Below are 19652 nucleotides of genomic sequence, written 5' to 3'. Positions count from 1 at the left end.
GTGTAAAGGAGTATACGCGTACGTCTGAGAGCGGGTGCATGCCTGAGTGAGGGACAGTATATGTGAGCGTATGAGAGAGGGTTCTCCGTGAGTGCCTGTGTGTGTAGAAGTGTCTGTGTACTTCGCTCAGACGCTGTATAAATCCAAGAAAAATTCTGCAAATCATTTTTTTTTTAAAGATTAGAATCAGTCTGACCATTGTGGCACAGATCTGGGCCAACGTGTTGTTGTGCACGTTCCTGACACCTGACAACAGTTGTTCACTTAAGAATGTAATTTGTAAAAACTGAAACCACCATGGTCTTTATGAATGTGATTTGAGTTACATCACACTGTAAACTTTTGCGAAAAATTGTGCCTTACGACCTTAATATTCTACAATCGTGATGGAAGCTCCGAAAGCTAATGCTTAAAAATTAAAGTGTTGGGTTATAAGCTGGTGTTGCGTGATTTTTAACTTTATACACCATAGTCCAACATCAATATCCCGATTCACAAGTATTTAATAATAAGGCGCGAGTAATTGGCTGATCTCAGGTTCAAAGTTCAAGCTTCTCTATATTAAAAGTACAATAAATCCAGTAGAGATGACGGTGTAGCTCCTTTCAGATGCTGTGAGTGGCTCTGAAAAGAGCCTTTGGGTTGTCAGAATCAAAAACACCATCTTTACTTTTTAGCAGATCCCGCAGCGGCGGTTTTCTTGGGCAGCAGCACGGCCTGGATATTAGGCAGCACCCCGCCCTGAGCGATGGTCACCCCTCCCAGCAGCTTGTTGAGCTCCTCGTCGTTGCGCACGGCCAGCTGTAGGTGCCTGGGGATGATGCGGGTCTTCTTGTTGTCCCGGGCCGCGTTGCCGGCCAGCTCCAGGATTTCAGCCGTCAGATACTCCATCACCGCAGCCAGATAGACCGGCGCTCCGGCACCCACACGGTCAGCATAGTGACCCTTTCTCAGGAGCCTGTGAACACGGCCCACCGGGAACTGCAGGCCAGCCCGGGACGACCGAGACTTCGCCTTGGCGCGACCTTTCCCACCGCCCTTTCCTCTCCCAGACATGACCACAATCTCACAGACACTTTCAGAGAGAATACTACACTCCGCCCACATTGCGGCCTCTTATACCTTCGGGAGGGATGGTGGGGCGGCCGTTTCTGATTGGTCCCATTGTTCAGCCCCTCCTAATGTTGTTTCAATTCCCAATCAGATATCTGCCTCATTCCCCAATCCGGAGAGGGCCCGGGGAGGAGGGAGGAAAGTACCGGCGCTAAATCATCAACCGCTTTCTTTACAGTTTGAAAAGCCCGCCAATATACAAACAAAGGAGTGTGTTTTATATTGAAAAATGAAGTGCAAAATACAGAGGAACATTTTATAAATTACTCATATCTTAATTCACTTTTAGTTTATAAATGTATACTTCTCTCGACCTGTATCCGTCCATTTCTGATCTCGAGTGGGTAATTTTCTAAACCTAAAAAAGCTGAAAAGAAACAGGCCAAACACTGCAGTCTGCACTTGACTTCTCACTTCACATTTCAATAGCACCCCGGCATGCTGATAAAGCAGCACACACCATTCTTCCGGCTCGGAATCGATGGCGAACACGGTGTTTAAATGATATTTTAAAGCTGTCCTCCCTTATTGTTCTCGCTCTCAGATTCACATTCCAATCCGCCTGCTGTTTTGGTGTCCTCTCGGTTCCCTTTGAAAACCTCTCACCGACAGCAGAAAGTGCTTTGCTCTTTGCGTTCTGAAAAATCGGATTAAACCCGCGCATTGCAATTTTTTTAAAATCAGACGAAAGATGCAGACAAATATATATTGCTTGCCAAGTTAAAAATCACGCACCACCAGGTCATAGTCCAACAAGCTAATTTGGAAGCACTAGCTTTCGGAGTGCTACTCCTTCATTAGGTGGTTGTTTGCAAGGTGTGAGTATAAGTATTAAAATTTTACCAGGGATTTAGCAACTTTAAACAAACAAGATGAAAAATGATTCACCGACGTTTAATCTGCCCATTCTGCACGGAGTTGGAGAGAGATATAAAAAAAATGTCCCTGTTTAAAACTTATCTTGAGTCACGGGTTGAAAATGCCTGTCTTGACTGTGGGATTGTATATTTCTGAGAACTTGATTGCTAACTGTGGGCCCAGAGACCGATTTGTAACTGTTTGCTTTGCAAGTAACTACAGCGTATCAGAACCACGTTGCTGCAGTTTTTATTTAAGAGTATTGAACTTTCACGCAGGGATTTAGAGCATTTCTCCTTCTCATACGAATGTCTGTTAACCACCAACCGTTCGCATACTATATATGTCTCACTTTAACTTTACATCTATCTTAGACATTGAGCATGAATTCAACACCTGTCCATTGAGACTCTGGTCCTTTGTGTAATAGTCAATTAGTGTTACTTCAAGACAGGTTTTATTCTGTATCCACCAAACACTGATGGAAGCGGTAACACTTTACACCATTTGCCTGCCACTTGGAAATGTTCCTCCAATCTGTGTCTATCCATTTCTGGGAGGTTTTGGTTTACTCTATTTCACAATCCTTACATGTCAGTATGTTACTGGACTGTAACTCAAACCTTCTGAAGTGTAAGCTGTTGTTTCTTATTCTGTAGCTGTCAGTCATTAACATAAGAATGTGCCTCATTTAGTAGCTACAATTTTGAGTGTGACCAAACACCACTTTAGACAGTCTCAGCGAGGACTCCCTCCCCTCCACAGCAAATCCTCACAATCAACTTCTGCGATTTGACAGTAAGTTTTTATTTATAACTGCAGCATTTGGCAAGAGGCAATATCTAGTACATTGCAGAAATTGGCAATAACAATTTTACTGCTGATGTGACACTGTTTATGTCAGTTTCTCGCCAATGGATATTGCATTGTATCCTAACGATTTTATACTTTGCAACTGACTCCATATTTCATTTTGTAACTGCCAGTTTGTTGTTTCTAAACTTGTTTTTACTCAGTTTCTGACAATCACTGGCATGTAAGAGAGCAAATATCTCAACATTTCTAACTTTCAGATGAAATGAATGTTTTTTTTAACGCCATCCCTGTTATGTCACGGTGACTTGTAATTGAATCTGTCAGTGAGCACACAGTAAGTTAGTGATAAAGTGAAAGGTGAATAATGCCTCTCATTTCTGTCATGCAATTGTGGAGGAAACACTACAGTTATTAATTTATTTCAGGATTTTGTCAGTTTAAATGTCTCAAAGCAGAAGATAAAAAGAAAAATGAGAATTCTGTGACATTTTTATCTGCCTGTATGTACTCAGCTCTGAGAATATGTGAGTGCTATCAAAGTGTACCTACAGTTTTTTTTTAATGAATGAGAACATTGCAGAAACTGACAGGTACAGATTTAAAACAATGTGAATGTTTATGTGCAGTTTTCATTCTGCATCCGAGTTTCAACTACATGAATGAATAAGTGCATTTGAAAGTATCTGTACCTTTCAGTGTCTGCTCTCTGAATAAATGAGTGTACTTACAATATTTGTCTCTGTTTAACATGACAATTGCCAAAAACTGCAGGAGCTCATTTTACTTCAAATCTCTGTTGCTCAACATGCAAAAGATTTTATCATTTGCCATCCATGTCAGGGTAGCATGGTGGCACAGGGGCCCAGTTTCAATTCCAGCCTTGGTTCATTGTGCAAACTGCACACAGATATGCTCCCATGTCTGCATTGATTTTGTTACAACAAACCTCTTTATGAATTTAAATCCAGCAACACAGAAAAGATTTATCCCATGCAGTAATCTGTGAAAATTCAATAGGCGAAGAACTAGTTAAAGATTAACAGCTTTATTTATTAAAGTATAACAGAGAGTGATTAACTAACAACTATTTACAACTCCAGAGCTTCGGACTGTGTCATTGGCTTATAAGATTGTCAACATACTCAATTCAAACTGGATTGGAATTTGGTATTTTTGGGATATAATTTAAACCAATTGGTTGAATTCAATTTTGTTTTTGTCTCCAGGCAAGCAGCTACTTGAGTTGTTTCACCAAATATTACTTTTCTTTTCAGAACACTTGGTGCTGTCCAGAAGTTCAACTGGCTTAAATAACAGTCTTCATAACAGTTTCCTCTGGGTATTCCAGTATCCTTCCACAGTCCAAACAAGCAGGTTAGCTGGATTAGCCATGGTAAATTGCCCTGTAATATTCAGCAATGTTCAGACTAGGTGGGTTAACTATGTTAAAGATGTGGTTCTGGGGGTCGGGGTCTATATCTGGGGGCGATGTGCTTTGGCAAGTTGTTGCAGGCCTGTGGGCCGAATGACCTCTACCTGTACTGGAGGAACTCTGTACTGTAAATTAAAGTGAGACTTTTTATACCATTGTCAGTCTCTGGCACCCTAAAGCAGGTTGGATAATTTCCACAACTTACAATCATAAACAGTACCTTTGAATGGAAGCTATTTTCTGGATTGGTCAGTCTCTGGTCTGAATGTATATATTGAATTTATTGTTTACATGTGTATAACAACACCAGTATGAGAGTTTCTTCATTCTCTGCCCAATAATCTCTGGGTATCTGTCTGAATGTGTACCTTTTCATGCCAATGTTTGATTTTCCTTTGGACTACTTAAAAACAAAGTATTTATTCGGTCATTTTGTCTGAAATTGTTTCTACTTTCTTTTTGTGGAAACAAATTAAATTGCAATATTTGTTTCAATCTGATGCTTGGCTGCTATTTAATTCCTCCAGTCTGGATAAAAAGATACATGAATTACATACAGTCAGAGAGTCAGACAGCAAGTTTAAGCCATGGTGAGATAATTGGATGAATAATTAGTCTGAATTATTATTTATTTCCTTCCCGACTAAAGTGGAATACATTGTGAACATGCAGTAGGTTCAGTATTTTCTAATAAACAAGTAGAATTTACTTTTCGACTAAGGTGACACCAGGCATTTAAAAGCTATAGGAAGTTCACTTGTAAACTGGGATGGATGTACTTCATTCTCACACTGTCCTGGATAACTTATTTAATGAAATGCTAGTTCTCCCAACTGTGACATCTTTAAGGTCATGACTTTTCTATTTTTGCCTGTAGATCTACTAACCTGACAGTATTTCTGTACGTTGCAAGTTATTCTGCACCCGTTGTGTATTGGCAGCATCTCACTCTTTGTTGCGTCCAGAAATTATCTCAGTTTCCTTCAAGTCCTTCATTACACAAATAAGGATAATAACTGGTGCAGTCTGCAATTGTTTCTCCTTCTGTGAGTACAGAACTAATCTTGTTTCTTCCATTCACTTGAACAGTTTGTGTACTCAGAAAGTACTTTCTACCTGTCAGTCTGTGCTATTCAATGGGACTTTGGATATAGCTCATTGTCCTTCAAAACTCTACTCGGATATGACAAACGGTCAACAGATTAGAGCCATGTTGTCCAGTGAAAGTCTTGGCAACTAAAATTTAATGTTGACTACTCAGGCTATTGTGTACACGCCCTGATTTTATGTATAAATAACATTTTTGAACTGAATACTTGTTATGATACAGGAAGGATGCCAACACTCACTTGATCCTGCATCAATCCTCCTGTGTTGTGTTACTGAGCAGTTTAAATGTTTGCTGTAAAGTGGACAGCCAATTAGCAAAGGAGAGCGTTTTCAGTTCATGTTTCCTGAAGTGAATGGGAAAGACCTTATTTTCTTTGACTGTTTGAGTCTGTCAGATTCACTGGTAAGTGAAACCACAACGTATTGTCTCAGAAAGGATCTGTGCTGTTCTTCAGAGTCAAAGAGGGAAAAGCAATGGACCTTTGCAACTCCAATAGTGCAGTGTCTACCTGGGAGTAATGATATTCAGGTGCGGCCTTCAGAGAGTCATACAGTTATATAGCACAGAAACAGATCCTTTGGATCAAGCTGTTATTGTTGGCCAGAGATACGAACCTGACCTCATCCCATTTAAGTTAGAGATCTCACAACACCAGATTAATATACAACAGGTTTATGTTGAAGCAATAGCTTTCAGAGCAGTGAAGGAGCAGTACTCTGAAAAGCTATTGGTTCCAAATAAACTGAGAAACTGGTATTGTGTGATTCTTAACTTTGTCCACCCCAGTCCAACACTAGCACCTCCACATCATGTTTCATCCCACTTGCCAGCATTTGATGCATATCCCTCTAAACTGTTCCTATTCTTGTATATATCCAGATGCATATAAAGGGTTGTAATTGTACCCACCACCTCCACTCCCTCTGGTAGCTCATTCCATACAACCACCACCCTCTATGTGATAAAGTAACCCCATAGGTCCTTTATAAATCTTTTTTCCACAATTCAAACCTGTGCCGTCTATTTTTGCACTCACCTAAATTCAGTAAAAGACCTTGGATATCACCCTATCATGCCCCTCGTGATTTTCTCAACCTGTACAAAGGTCACACCTCATTCTCCGACAGTCCATGGAACAAAGCAACAGCCTGTTCAGCCTCTCCCCCTAAATCAAAACCTCCAGTCCTGGCAATGGAATGTCCTGACGAGAGTAGTGCAGTTGACGTGGTTTACATGGACTGCTGTAAGGCCTTTGTCGAAGCATAACCCCTGACCGGGGAGGAAAGACTCAGCAGACAGGCAGGCAGCATTCAGGCAAGTGGTAGGTGTTTATTCAAGCAGAAACGGGTTAGTGCAGGGAGAGGGCCAAATGATCTTCCCCAGGAACTGGCCTCAGAAGAGAGGTCCATGACACACTTTGTTTTACAATAAAAAGCAATTTTGCTTATAAACGTTCTGATAACAATCACATACAACTTGATTATGATGTTCCTCCCTCTTACTTTACATACCCTAGTCAATGAGACACCTAATCAATGATGGGAATTTCTATGGACAGCCCCAGGATCCTCTGACCTGTCAGAGTTTAGAGGACACTGTAATCTCTAGGCCTTGCAATCTTTCTGTGCAACCTATTCATTCACATTCCAAAGTTATTTTCTAAACACCCTCGGGTTTCTCTCAGTCTAGTTTATCTCTCTCAGGACAGCTTGAATGTGGTTATTCATTGCATTCCATTTTATCAACGTCAATTGCTCCTCTGATATAATTCAGACAGTGGGGAAATATATGAAGAAAAAGAAAAGGAGAGTTTGTTTTGACGTACTTGCCACAGATTTGTAATTTTAATTTCTGTTATAAAAACTCAGTTACAAAATGTAAAGTAATTTAGATATTCCAACTATTAGCACTTTGCGATTAATGGGCTGTGAGCTGGGTTCTGGGTGTAAGAGAAGTCATTACCTAAAGCTAACTAACCTTCACTTCCAGGTTTAAATGCTTCTTTTCCCTTTTATACTTTCGTATTATGCACCTATTTTTAGGCTGGAAACTACTGTGATGATGCTGTCTCTTTACGAGAACCTAATTCTTAATATTCCAACTTATTTCAAGAAACTACATACTATAAGATAGCTTGAGCTGTTTTAGGGCATTAATGGGCTGTAACTAGGACCTGGTGTCTGTTCATTAACTGGGACAATTACCCTTTCATTTAATGTGGCTGGAGTTCCTCATTTATTGGACCTTTGGTCTGCTGGTCAGGACTGTTTCGAACGGGAACAGGCTGGGTCCTTTTTACTGTCCTCACAGTGGCTTATTGAATGGTATCATTCTGCCTTACTGTGTAAGCAGGCTGCTTGGTGTAGTTTCTGCCTGCCATTGTGTTTCACATCCTGCTGTTTAATTCTTAAAGATCAGTTTGTGTTAACAGACATGGGCCACTCTATTCTGGTCAGGTACAGACCACCCCTACAGCCTTTGACAAAGTCCCATATAAAAGACTGGTCCAAACTCGGCTCTTGGAGTCTCAAGCAAACTGGATCTGAAATGAGCTTGCAGACAGGATGCAAACTATAATGGTGGAGGGTTGTGTTTGTGAATGGAAGCCTGTGACCAGTGGTGTACCACAGGGATCAGTGCTGGGACCCTTGCTGCTTGTTATGTACATAGTAACAATTGGATGTGAATGTAGAAAATATAATTAGTAAGCCTGCAGATGAATTTTTCATGTGGAAATATTATATGTTTCAGTACAGCCTTGGAGTGCAATAGGCCTGTTCCTGTACTGTATTGTTCATTGCTCTATGACATGAAAGTCGGTGGAGTTGTTGACAGTGAGGGGGATGGTCCCAGGCTACAGTATGAGGGCATTGGGCACTGCAATGACAGATGGAATTTAATCCTGATAAATGTGAGGTAATGCATTTTGGGCAGTCTAATAAGGGAAAGAATTACACAATGAAGGATTGGTCCCTAGGGAGTACTGAGGAACAAAGGGACCTTGGTGTACAAGTCTATAGATCCCAGAAGGTGTCAGCACAGGCAGACAGGCTGCTGAAGGAGGCATACAGAATGCTTTCCTTCAGTACCGGAGCTGTTGAATATAAGAGCAAGGAAGTCTTATTACACCTTTGTAAAACAGATAAAATACTGTGTGCAGTTCTGACTGCCACACAATTAGAAGGATGAGATTGGCTGGAGAGGATGCAGTGGGTTCGAAAGACTCCTGAAAAGGGGAGACCATATGAGCTGGGTTTGGTTTCCTTGGAGCAGAGGAGGTTGAGGGAGGATCTGACTGAGATATACTAAATTGTGAAAGATGCAGACAGAGTAGATTGTGAGAATCTTTATCCCCTTGGCAGATGTATCTAAGACCAGAGGGCAAAAGTTGAAGTGGAGGGGAAAACAATTTAGAGGATATCGGAGAAAAATATTTTGACGTAAAGGTTGTAATATGCTGCCCGAGATTGTGATGGAATAGTTTCACAGCATTTAAGCAGCATCTGGATATGCCCTTAAAAAACCAGGGCATAGTTGGCTCTGGGCCAAGTGCCGGTAAATGGCATGAATGCAGTCTGGTGTTTGTTGGACATCTTGGACACGGTGGACTGAAGGGTCTGTTTTTCTGTTGTATGACTCTATAACTATAAAATCCTTGTAAATGTTTTCTGCACCATCTCAAGTTTAACACCATCCTTCCTGGAGAAGGGTGATGAGCATTGTACGCAATCTTGCAAAAGTGGCATCACTGACGTCTTGTACAGCCACCACATGACATCCCAACTCCTGCACTCACTGTCCTGACCAATGAAGGCAAGCATGCCCAATGCCTTCTTCACCGCCCTGTCTACCTGTGACTCTACTTTCAAGGAAATATGCAGCTGTGCCCACCCCCACCCCCCCCCCCCCCCACCCACCTTCCCGAGGTCTCTTTGTTCAGCAACACTCACCAAGGCCCCACCATTAAGTGCAAAGATCCACTCCTGGTTTGTCTCATCAAAATCTAACACCTCACATGTATCCAAACTAAATTGAATTCTTCTCGCAAAAAGATAAAATGAGCAGCTCGGGGGTGGGGGTACACTTACCAGCGGTAAGCCACAGGGTACAGGTCTCTGGCACAGAATCTGTCCCTGCTGCTCAAATGTGAAGCGGGGAGAGGAACATCACATTAGTCATTGGGTTCTGCATAGTTAAAGGGACAGATAGGATGGTCTGTGGGAAAGAGACAGACTCATGGTTGGAGTGTTGCCTCCCAGGTGCCAGGGTTCATGATGTCTCAGAGCGTGTTTTTGGGATCCTTGAAGAGGAGAGGGAGCTGCCCCAAGTCATGATCCACATAGACACTAACAACATAGGTAGGACAAGAGATGTGGATTTAAGGCAGAAAGTCAGGGAGTTAGGATGGAAGCTTGGAGCTAGAACAAACAGAGTTGTTATCACTGGTTTGTTGCCTGTGCCACATGCTACCGAGGTGAAGAATAGGGAGAGGGAGGAGTTGAACACGTGACTAAAGGGATGGAGTGGGAGGGAGAGTTTTGGATACCTGGTTAATTGTGGCTCACTCTAGGGTAGGTGGGACTTCTACAAACATGATGGTCTACACCTGAAGCAGAGGGGTACCAATATCCTGGGGGAAGTTTGCTAATGCTCTTTGGGAGGGTTTAAACAAATTCAGTAGGGGAATGGGAACCTAAATTGTAGTTGAGAGTAGGGAGGTCAGAAATATGGTTTCAGTGTCACAGGAGTGCACCGGCAAACAGGAAGGTGGTTTGAAGTTTGTCGACTGCAACGCCAGGAGCATCCGGAATAAGTTGGGTGAACTTGCAGCATGGGCTGGGACCTGGGACTTTGATGTTGTGGCCATTTCAGACACATGGATCAAGCAGGGACAGGAATGGTTGTCGTAGGTTCCGGGATTTAGATGTTTCAGTATGAACAGAGAAGATGGTAAAAGAAGGGGAAAGTATGGCAAGGACAATATTACAGTGGTGGTAAGGATGTATGAGGGCTCTTCTAATGAGGTAGTATGGGCTGAGGTTAGAAAAAGGAAAGTGAGGTCTCTCTGTTGGGAGTTTTCTATAGGCCTCAGAATAGTTCCAGAGATGCAGAGGAAAGGATTGTAAAGATGATTCTGGATAAGAGTGAGTGTAACAGGGTAGGTGTTATGGGAGACTTCAACTTTTCAAAATATTGACTGGAAATATTATACTTTAAATACTTCAGATTCAATGTCCAATGTGTGCAGAAGGGTTTCCTGGCACAGTATGTAGACAGGCCAACCAGGGGCGAGGCAACAATGGATTTGGTACTGGGTAATGAACCCAGCCAGGTGTTAGATTTGGTGGTAGGTGAGCACTTCGGTGAGAGCGACCACAATTCGGTTATGTTTACTTTAGCGAAGGAAAGGGAGATCGGTATACATCGCAGGGCAAGATTTATAACTGGAGGAAACGGCAATTATGGTGTGAGTAGGCAAGATTTATGACACATAGGATGGGAAAGGAAATTGCAGGGGATGTCACAATTAAAATGTGGAGCTTATTCAAGGAACAGTTACTGCATGTCATTGATTAGCATTTATGTGTCAGCCGTGGAGGAAGTGGACAAGTGAGGGAGCCATGGTTTACGAAGGAAGTTGATCGCTTGTCAAGAGGAAGAAGACGGCTTATGTTACAATGAGACGTGAAGGGGCAGCTAAGGCGCTTGAGAGTTACAAGCTAGCCAGGAAAGATCTAGAGAGAAATAAGAAGAGCCAGGAGGGGACAAGAGAAGTCTTGGCAGACAGGATCAAGGAAAACCCTAAAACTTTCTATAGCTATATCAGGAATAAAAGAATGACTAGAATAACTTCCTGTCCAATCCAGGACAGGAGTGGAAAGTTGTGTATGCAGTCCGAAGAGATAGGAGAAGTGGTAAATGAATATTTTTCATTGTCTTTTTTCCTGTGTGAATACCAATGTTGTTGTGGAGAATACGGAGTTACGGGTTACTAAACTAGATGGAATATCGGTTCACAAGGAAGGTGATGTTAGCAATTCTGGGAAGTCTGAAAATAGATAATCCCCTGGGCCAGATGGGATTTATCCTAGGATTCTCTGGGAAGCCAGGGAGGAGATTGAAGAGCCTTTGGCTTTGATCTTTGTTGTCATTGTCTACAGGAATAGTGCCAGAAGACTGGAAGATAGCAAATGTTGTCCCCTTGTTCAAGAAGGGGAGTAGAGACCACCCTGGTAATTATAAATCAGTGAGCCTTACTTCGGCTGTGAGTAAAGTGTTGGAAAAGTCAAGAAGAGACAGGATTTATTATCATCTCGATAGGAATAAGTTGATTAGGAATAGTCAATATGATTTTGTGAAATGTAGGTCATTCCTCACAAACCGCATTGAGTTCTTTGAGAAGGTGACCAAACAGATGGAAGAGGGGAAAGCAGTTGATGCGATGTATATGGATTTCAGTAAAGTGTTTCATCAGGTGATTTCAGTCAGGTTCCTAATGGCAGGCTATTGCACAAAATATGGAGGCATGGGATTGAGGGTGATTTAGTGATTTGGTTAAGAAATTGGCGAGCTGAAAAAAGACAGAGGGTGGTAGTTGATGGGAAATGTTCATCCTGGAGTTCATTTACTAGTGGTGTACCGCAAGGATCTGTTTTGGGTCCACTGCTGACGTGGGTGAGGGCGCAGAAGGATAGGTTAGTAAATTTGTGGATGACACTAAGGTCAGTGGAGTTGTGGACGGTGCCAAAGGACATTGCAGATTACTGAGGGACAGGGATAAGCTGCAGAACTGGGCTGAGAAGTGGCAAATGGAGTTTAATGTGGAAAAGTGTGAGATGATTCACTTTGGAAGGAGCAATAGGAATAAAGAGTACTGGGCTAATGGTAAGGTTTTTGGCAATGTAGATGGGCAGAGAGACATCTGTGTACATGTGCGAAGATCCCTGAAAGTTGCCACCCAGATTGAAAGGGTTGTTAAGAAGGCATACAATGTGTTAGCTTTTATTGGGAGAGGGATTGAGTTTTGGACCCATGAGGTCATGCTGTACCTCTACAAAAGTCTGGTGTGGCCACACTTGGAAAATTGTGTCCACTTCTAGTCACCGCATCACAGGAAGGATGTGGAAGCTTTGGAAAGGGTTCAGAGGTGATTTACTGGGATGTCGCCTGGTCTGGAGGGAATGTCTTATGAGATTAGATTAGATTAGATTAGATTAGATTAGATTACTTACAGTGTGCAAACAGGCCCGTTGGCCCAACAAGTCCACACCGCCCCGCCGAAGCGTAACCCACCCATACCCCTACATCTACCCCTTACCTAACACTATGGGCAATTTAGCATGGCCAATTCACCTAGCCTGCACATCTTTGGACTGTGGGAGGAAACCGGAGCACCCAGAGGAAACCCACACAGACACGGGGAGAACGTGCAAACTCCACACAGTCAGTCGCTTGAGGCGGGAAAGGCTGAAGGACATCTGGCTCCATTAGAGAGAAGAAATTTGAGAGGTGACTTAAAAGAGACACATAAAATAATCAGAGGGTTAGATAGTGTGGACAGTGAGAGCCTTATTCCTCTGATGGTGATGGCTGGCAAAAGGGGACATCACTTTAAATTGAGGGATGATAAATATAAGACAAATGTCAGAGTCGTCTCTTTACTCAGAGTAGTAGTAGAGGCATGGTATGTTCTGCCTGCAACTGTAGTGGACTCACTAACTTTACGGGCATTTAAATGGTCATTGGATAAACATATGGATGAAAATGGAATAGTATACTGTGCTGCCATGTTTTATGTTCTATTATCTCACTAAATCTTTCCTACTCCATCGTTTCAAATTACGATTATGTGATCACATTGATTATTTGAGAAAATGGTATTGAGTTGATGTTGTGCTAAAGGTGGGGATGGCAGCTCCTCTACCACCGTGATACATTGATGGAAATGGAATGCTGTCTGAATGGGAGTAGAATTGTTAGCTGGATGTCTCTGACTGCTGCAGACCACAATGACTGTATGTGAGAGTGATATTCATCTCGAGTGGATCATTTCCTGTTGCCTGCAGTGTATATGGAACTCCATAACTGTTGGTCCTGCTCTGCAGTTCTGATGTTTGTATTTTGAACGAATTCTGAATCAGTCAGTTGCTGTGTGCGTGTGCAGTAATTATTTTCCACTGTCAGGAACACTGTCCTGGAGAAACTCAGTTCTGAATAATAGTCACTGGCCCCAATACATTAACTCTACTTTCTATCAACAGATGCTGCCAGATGTGCTGAATGTTTCCAGCAATTTCTACATTTGTTTCCAGCCCCTAGTATGTTCAGCTTTATTTTTCAGGCTTTGGCACACAATGGGTGTTTGGAATTCACATTATTTAATTGCCATGTCTCTGTATGTGACAAGAATTCATTAAAGGTTTAACTCTGTCCTGCCCAATCACTAATAAACTTAATAACACTGGTTCATCCTGTAAATTGGTGACTTTTGTCTGGTTTCCTTCTATCTCTGTATTTAACATCCATGTTAGATATGGTTTTTGAAATGAGGTTACGGTCTGATTTTCTTTTCCATCTTGATTTTAACTTTAAAAATGTCATATTAAATGTAGATTTAACGCCTTTCCCAGGCATCTAGTTCAGATAAGAATTCAGTCTAAACCCTTTGAAAAACTTGTAAAATATCAATGGGCTTGACAATATTAGACAAGAACTTTCAAAAGCTGATTGGCAGCTCGCTGGTAAACTGAAGGCTGGAAAATAGGAAACCTTCAAAAATGAGATAACGAGTCCAGAGACAGTCTGTTCCTGTTAGGGTGAACAGCAAGTCATGAATTGTAGGGAATGATAGATGATGGAGGAAATTGAGGTTTTGGTTAAGAGAAAGAAGGAAACATATGTCAGATATAGACAGCAAAGATCGAGTGAATCCTTAGAAGAGGAAAAGACAGTAGAAGTATAATTAAGAGGGAAATCAGGAGGGCAAAAAAGGGGGCATGAGAGTTTTGGCAAATAGTTTTAAGGAGATTCCCAAGGAATTTTATGAATACATTAAGGACAAAAGGGTAACTAGGGAGAGATTAGGGCCCCTCAAAGATCAGCAAGACGGCCTTTGTGTGGAGTGGCAGAAGATGGGGGAAGATACCAAATGAGTATTTTGCATCAGTGTATACTGTGGAGAAGGACACGGAAGATATTCAATGGGGGGAAATAGATGGTGACATCTTAAATTGTCCATATTACAAAAGTAGTATTACTGGACGTCTTGAAACGCATACAGGTGAATAATTCCCCAGGAATTGATCAGGCGTACTGTAGAACTCTGAGGGAGGTTATGCAAGTGTTTGGCAGGATCCTTGTTAAGATATTTGTATCATCAATAGTCACAGGTGAAGTGCCGGAAGACTAGAGGTTGGCTAACGTGGTGCTACTATTTAAGAAAGGTGATAAGGAAATGCCAGGGAACTACAGGCTGGTGAGCCTGCCATTGGTGTTGGGCAAGATATTGGAGGGACGGAACTTACACGTATTTCGACAGTCAAGGTCCGATTCGGGACAGTGAACATGGTTTTGTGCAAGGGAAACCAGGATACACAAACTTGATTGGGTTTTTTGAAGAAGTAACGAAGAGGATTTCCCCATGGGAGACTGGTTAGCAAAGTTAGATCTCATGGAATACAGGGAGAACTAGCCATTTGGAAACAGAACTGGCTCGAAGGTAGAAGACAGAGGGTGGTAGTGGAGGACTGTGACCAGTGGACTGTCACAAGGATCGGTGCTGTATCCACTACTTTTTGTCATTTATATAAATGATTTGGACGTGAGCAGAGGAGGTATAGTAAGTAATTGTGTAGATGACACCAAAATTGGAAGAGGAGTGGACAACGAAGGAGGTTACCTCAGATTACAATGAGATCTTGATCAGATGGGCCAATGGACTGAGGAGTGGCAGATGGAGTTTAATTCAGATAAATGCGAGGTGCTGCATTTTGGGAAAGCACATCTTAGCAGGACTTATACACTTAATGGTAAGGTGTGAGGGAGTTTTGCTGAACAAAGAGACCTTGGAGTGCAGGTGCATAGTTTTCTTCAAAGTAGAGTCGCAGCTGGATAGGATAGTGAAGGCAGCGTTTGGTATGCTTTCAGAGTATTGAGTGCATGTTGAGGCCATACTGTACATTGGTTAGGCCACTTTTGGAATATTTCATACAATTCTGATCTCCTTCCTATCAGGAGGATGTTGTGAAACTTGAAAGGATTCAGAAAAGATTTACAAGGATGTTGCCAGGGTTGGAGGATTTGAGCTAGAAGGAAAGACTGAATAGGCTGGGGCTGTTTTCCCTGCAGCATCGGAGGCTGAGGGATGAACTTATTGAGGGTTATAAAATCTTGAGGGGCACGGATAGGATAAATAGACAAGGTATGTTCTCTGGGATGAGGGAGTCCAGAACTAGAGGGCATAGGTTTACGGTGAGATGGAAAAGAAAAAAAAAGACCCAAGTGGCAAGTTTTTCATGTAGAGGGTGGTACGTAAATGGAATGAACTGACAGAAGAAGTTGTGGAGGCTGGTACAATTGCAACTTTTAAAAAGCACCTGAATGCATAAATAAATAGGAAGGGTTTGGAGGGATATGGGCCGGGTGCTGGCAGGTGGAACTAGATTGGGTTGGTTTATCTGGTCTGCATGGACCAATTGGACCGAAAGGTCTGCTTCCCTGCTGTACATCTCTTTGACTCTATCATTGATGAGGGTAGAGCGGTGGACATGATCTATAAGGACATCAGTAAGACACTTGGCAGGTTTCCTCATTGTGGCCTGGTTAGCAAGGTTAGATCACATGAAAATCACAGAGAACTAGCAATTTGGACACAGAATTGACTTGAACGTGGAAGACAGAGGGTGATGGCAGAGGGTTACCTTTCAGACTGGAGACCTGTGATCAGTCGTGAGCCACAAGGATCGGTGCTGGGTTCACTGCTTTTCGTCATTTATATCAATGATTTGAATGTGAACATAAAAGGTTTGCAGATGACACCAGAATTGGCGGTGTAGTGGACAGCAAAGAAGGTTCCCACTGAGTACAAAAGTATTATGATCAGAGGGGCCAATGGGCTGAGCAGCGGCAGATGGAGTTTAATTCAGATAAATTTGAGGTGCTGCATTTTGGAAAGGCAAATCAAGGCAGGAGTTATATACTTAATGGTAAGCTCCTGGGCAGTATTAATAAACAGAGACCATGGAGTGCAGGTTCATAGTTCCTTGAAAGTGGAGTCGCTGGTCGATAGGATAATGAAGGAGACATTTAGTATGCTGTTCTTTATTGGTCCGAGCATAGAGTTTCAGGGTTCAGATGTCATGTTGCAGCTGTACAGGTAATTGCTTCAGCCACTTTTGGAATATTGTGTGCAATTCTGGTCTCCTTCCTATCGGAAGGATGTTGTGAAACATGAAACATTCAGAAAAGATTTAGAAGATTGTTCCCAGGGTGGGAGTGTTTGAGCGAAAGAGACAGGCTGAAGATGCTGGAGCTGTTTTCTCTGGAGTGTTAGAGGCTGAGGGGTGACCTTATGGTATTTTATAACCTTTATAAAATTCTGACCTTTATAAAATCAGGAGGATTATGGATAGACTAAATAGACAAGGCATTTTCTCTGAGGTGGGAGAGTCCAGATCTAGATGACACAGGTTTCAGGTGAGAGGGGAAAGTTTTAAAAGGGACCTAAGGGGCAACGTTTTCATGCAGAAAGTGGTGTGTGTGTGTGTGGAATGCGTAGCTAGAGGAAGTGGTGGAAGCTGGAACAATTCCAACATTTAAAAGGCATGTGGATCCGACATGAATAGGAACGATTTAGAGGGATATGGGCCAAGTGCTGGCAAACGGCACTAATGTTGGCTAATGGGACGTCATTAGTTTTGAATATCTGGTTTTGACCCATCTGGCATAGATGGGTCAGACCAAATGGCCTGTTTCTGTGCTGTACATCTCTATAACTCTATGGCTGTGATTTATAACAGTTATTGGCAAATGGGGTGATGTATGTAAATAATGGAGAGAGAGAAAAAAAATTGTAATTCCTCTGAGGTAGTTGACTCTTGATTTGAAAATTTCTCTCTGGAAATTGAGTCAATGTGCGTTTAATTCAATCTGCTCTGTAACTGTGGAAAGGATGTTCATCAGTCTGACTGCAGTAACATACCTGCTATTTGTTAGAAGGAACTGATCACACTTGGCTTTGTTCCGAGGACATATTACACTGTTTTGGTCCTTCAAGTAATTGTCTGGAGGGAGACAGAAGAGACATCGTCTGTAAATCAACATTAAGTCAATGGAATAATTTAATAATCATTTGGCTGTTCTTCCTTCAAGACAGCAATTCCAACAGGACCACAGGCTGATTCTATTCTTGGCCTGAGCTGCTCTGTGGTGACTGTATCAAAAAAAATCTGTCCTAATTCGCTGAGAACCAGATACTAACCAACTCCTCTACAAATGGGATAATCTAATGCAAGTGCGTGTCTAGATATGAAAGTTTCCTTATCTATCCAGAGCTGTCAGTTCCTGCTCAGTGAATGTGTGAAGACAATTATCAAGATGAACCTGTTAAATGCTGTTCTGTGAATATCTGAGTGTAATTATCAAACTGTAATTGTCAATCCATATAATCTGTGCAAATATGCGAATGAATAGTTATCAATCTGTCCCTGTCACTCTCTGGTAAATATATTTACATTTTCTCACCACAGAGACAAATAGGAACAGACTAATAACTACACTCATACATTCACATAGCATAAACCGACAGGTCCAGATTGGTAACTGAACTCGTGTATCCACATAGAGGAAACTGCCAGGGGCTGGTTCATAAATACATTTCATACATTTTAAATAAATACGATCAGTCCCTGTGTGTTTGCCTGATGTGGATATGTGAATTTAGTTATCTATATGTACCTGTCAGTTTCTGTCCTGCGAATATGTGTGTTTGCTTTACCAATCTGTCCCTAATAGTTTCTCCTGTGTCTCTGAGAATGTAGATATCAACCTGAACGTGTAAGTTTCAGCTATGAGAAAGTGAGTTTCGATATTAGTCTCTACCTGTCAGTTTCTGCTGTATGAATATTAAATGCAGTCATCAATTTGAACCAATCAGTTTAATCTGTGAAAATGCAGATATTCACCTCTACCTGTTAGTTTAACAGTATGTGAGTGCAATTATCAAACAGTCCCGGTCAGGCTTTGTTATTTGACACCAGAGTGTCATTGTCAACCTGTTCTTACTATGTCAATATGACAGTGTAGATACTAATGGGTCCCTGTCAGTTTCTTCCCTGTCAATATGTGAAGACAGTTATTGATCAGTCCCCATCAGCTTCTGCTCTGTGAATGTGGGTGTATTAATTAAACTGTAGCTGCCAGTTTCAGCGATGTGAATGTGGGAGTACAGTTATCATTCTCTGTCATTTTCCTCTTTGTCAAAGTGAGTGCAACTGTCAATCTGTATCTTTCAGACTCTGCTGTGTAAATACATAAATATAGTTGTCAATTTGTAGCTGTCAGTTTCTGCTTGGTGAATATGTTTCTGTAATTGTCAATCTTTCAGTTTCTACGATGTGAATGTGTGAACTGAGTTTTCATCTGTCACTATCAGTCTCTGCTTTGTGAATGTGAGAGTTTAATTATCAATCTCTCCCTGTCAGTCTCTGCTTTGTGAATGTGTCAGGCTCTAATGTCAGTGTTTGAGTGTATTTATTCATCTTTTCCTGTCAGTTTGTGTGACTGTAGTTATCAACCTGTACCTCTCAGATTCTGCGATATGAATATGTGAGTGCAGTTATCCATTTGATTTGATCTGATTTATTATTGTCACATGCACTGAGATACAATGGAAAGTATTGTTTTGTGTGCTTTACAGGCAGATAATATCATACAAAATGCAGGGTAATAGAACAGAATCCGCAACATAGTTTTAGAGCTGCAAAGAGAGAGAGGTTAACGTTAAAACTTGAGCGACATTAGAGTGGTGTTGGAAAAGAACAGCAGGTCAGGCAACATCTGAGGAGCAGGAAAATCTACATTTTGGCCAAAAGCCATTCATCAGGAATGTGTGAAAAGTCAATTTTCCTGCTCCTCGGATGCTACCTGACCTGCTGTGCTTTTCCAGCACCACTCTAATCTGGACACTAATCTCCAGCATCTGCAGTACCCACTTTCGCCTTAAAAATTTGAGCAGTCCATTCAAAAGTCTGATGACAGCAGAGAAGCTGTTCTTGAGTTTGTTGGGTGATGTATTCAAACTTCTGTATTTTCTGGTGGTAGGTA

The 19652-nt window shown here is 41.8% G+C and overlaps 1 protein-coding gene across 1 annotated transcript in view; it reads right to left on the bottom strand.

Annotated features, from left to right (window-relative positions):
- Positions 1 to 558: 558 nt before the first annotated feature.
- The window catches only part of LOC140470642 (uncharacterized), a 52609-nt gene continuing 33515 nt past the window's right edge, over positions 559 to 19652 (bottom strand). Inside the window, exon 3 of the mRNA XM_072566678.1 lies at positions 559 to 1065. Within this exon, the coding sequence (XP_072422779.1) occupies positions 667 to 1065 (399 nt within the window). The 3' untranslated portion in view covers positions 559 to 666. The remainder of the gene's footprint in view (positions 1066 to 19652) is intronic.

Source organism: Chiloscyllium punctatum, chromosome 52 (assembly GCF_047496795.1).
Source record: "Chiloscyllium punctatum isolate Juve2018m chromosome 52, sChiPun1.3, whole genome shotgun sequence".
Lineage (NCBI taxonomy): Eukaryota > Metazoa > Chordata > Chondrichthyes > Orectolobiformes > Hemiscylliidae > Chiloscyllium > Chiloscyllium punctatum.
Note: the sequence above shows the minus strand (reverse complement) of the source record. Positions and strands in the feature narration are given on the sequence as shown.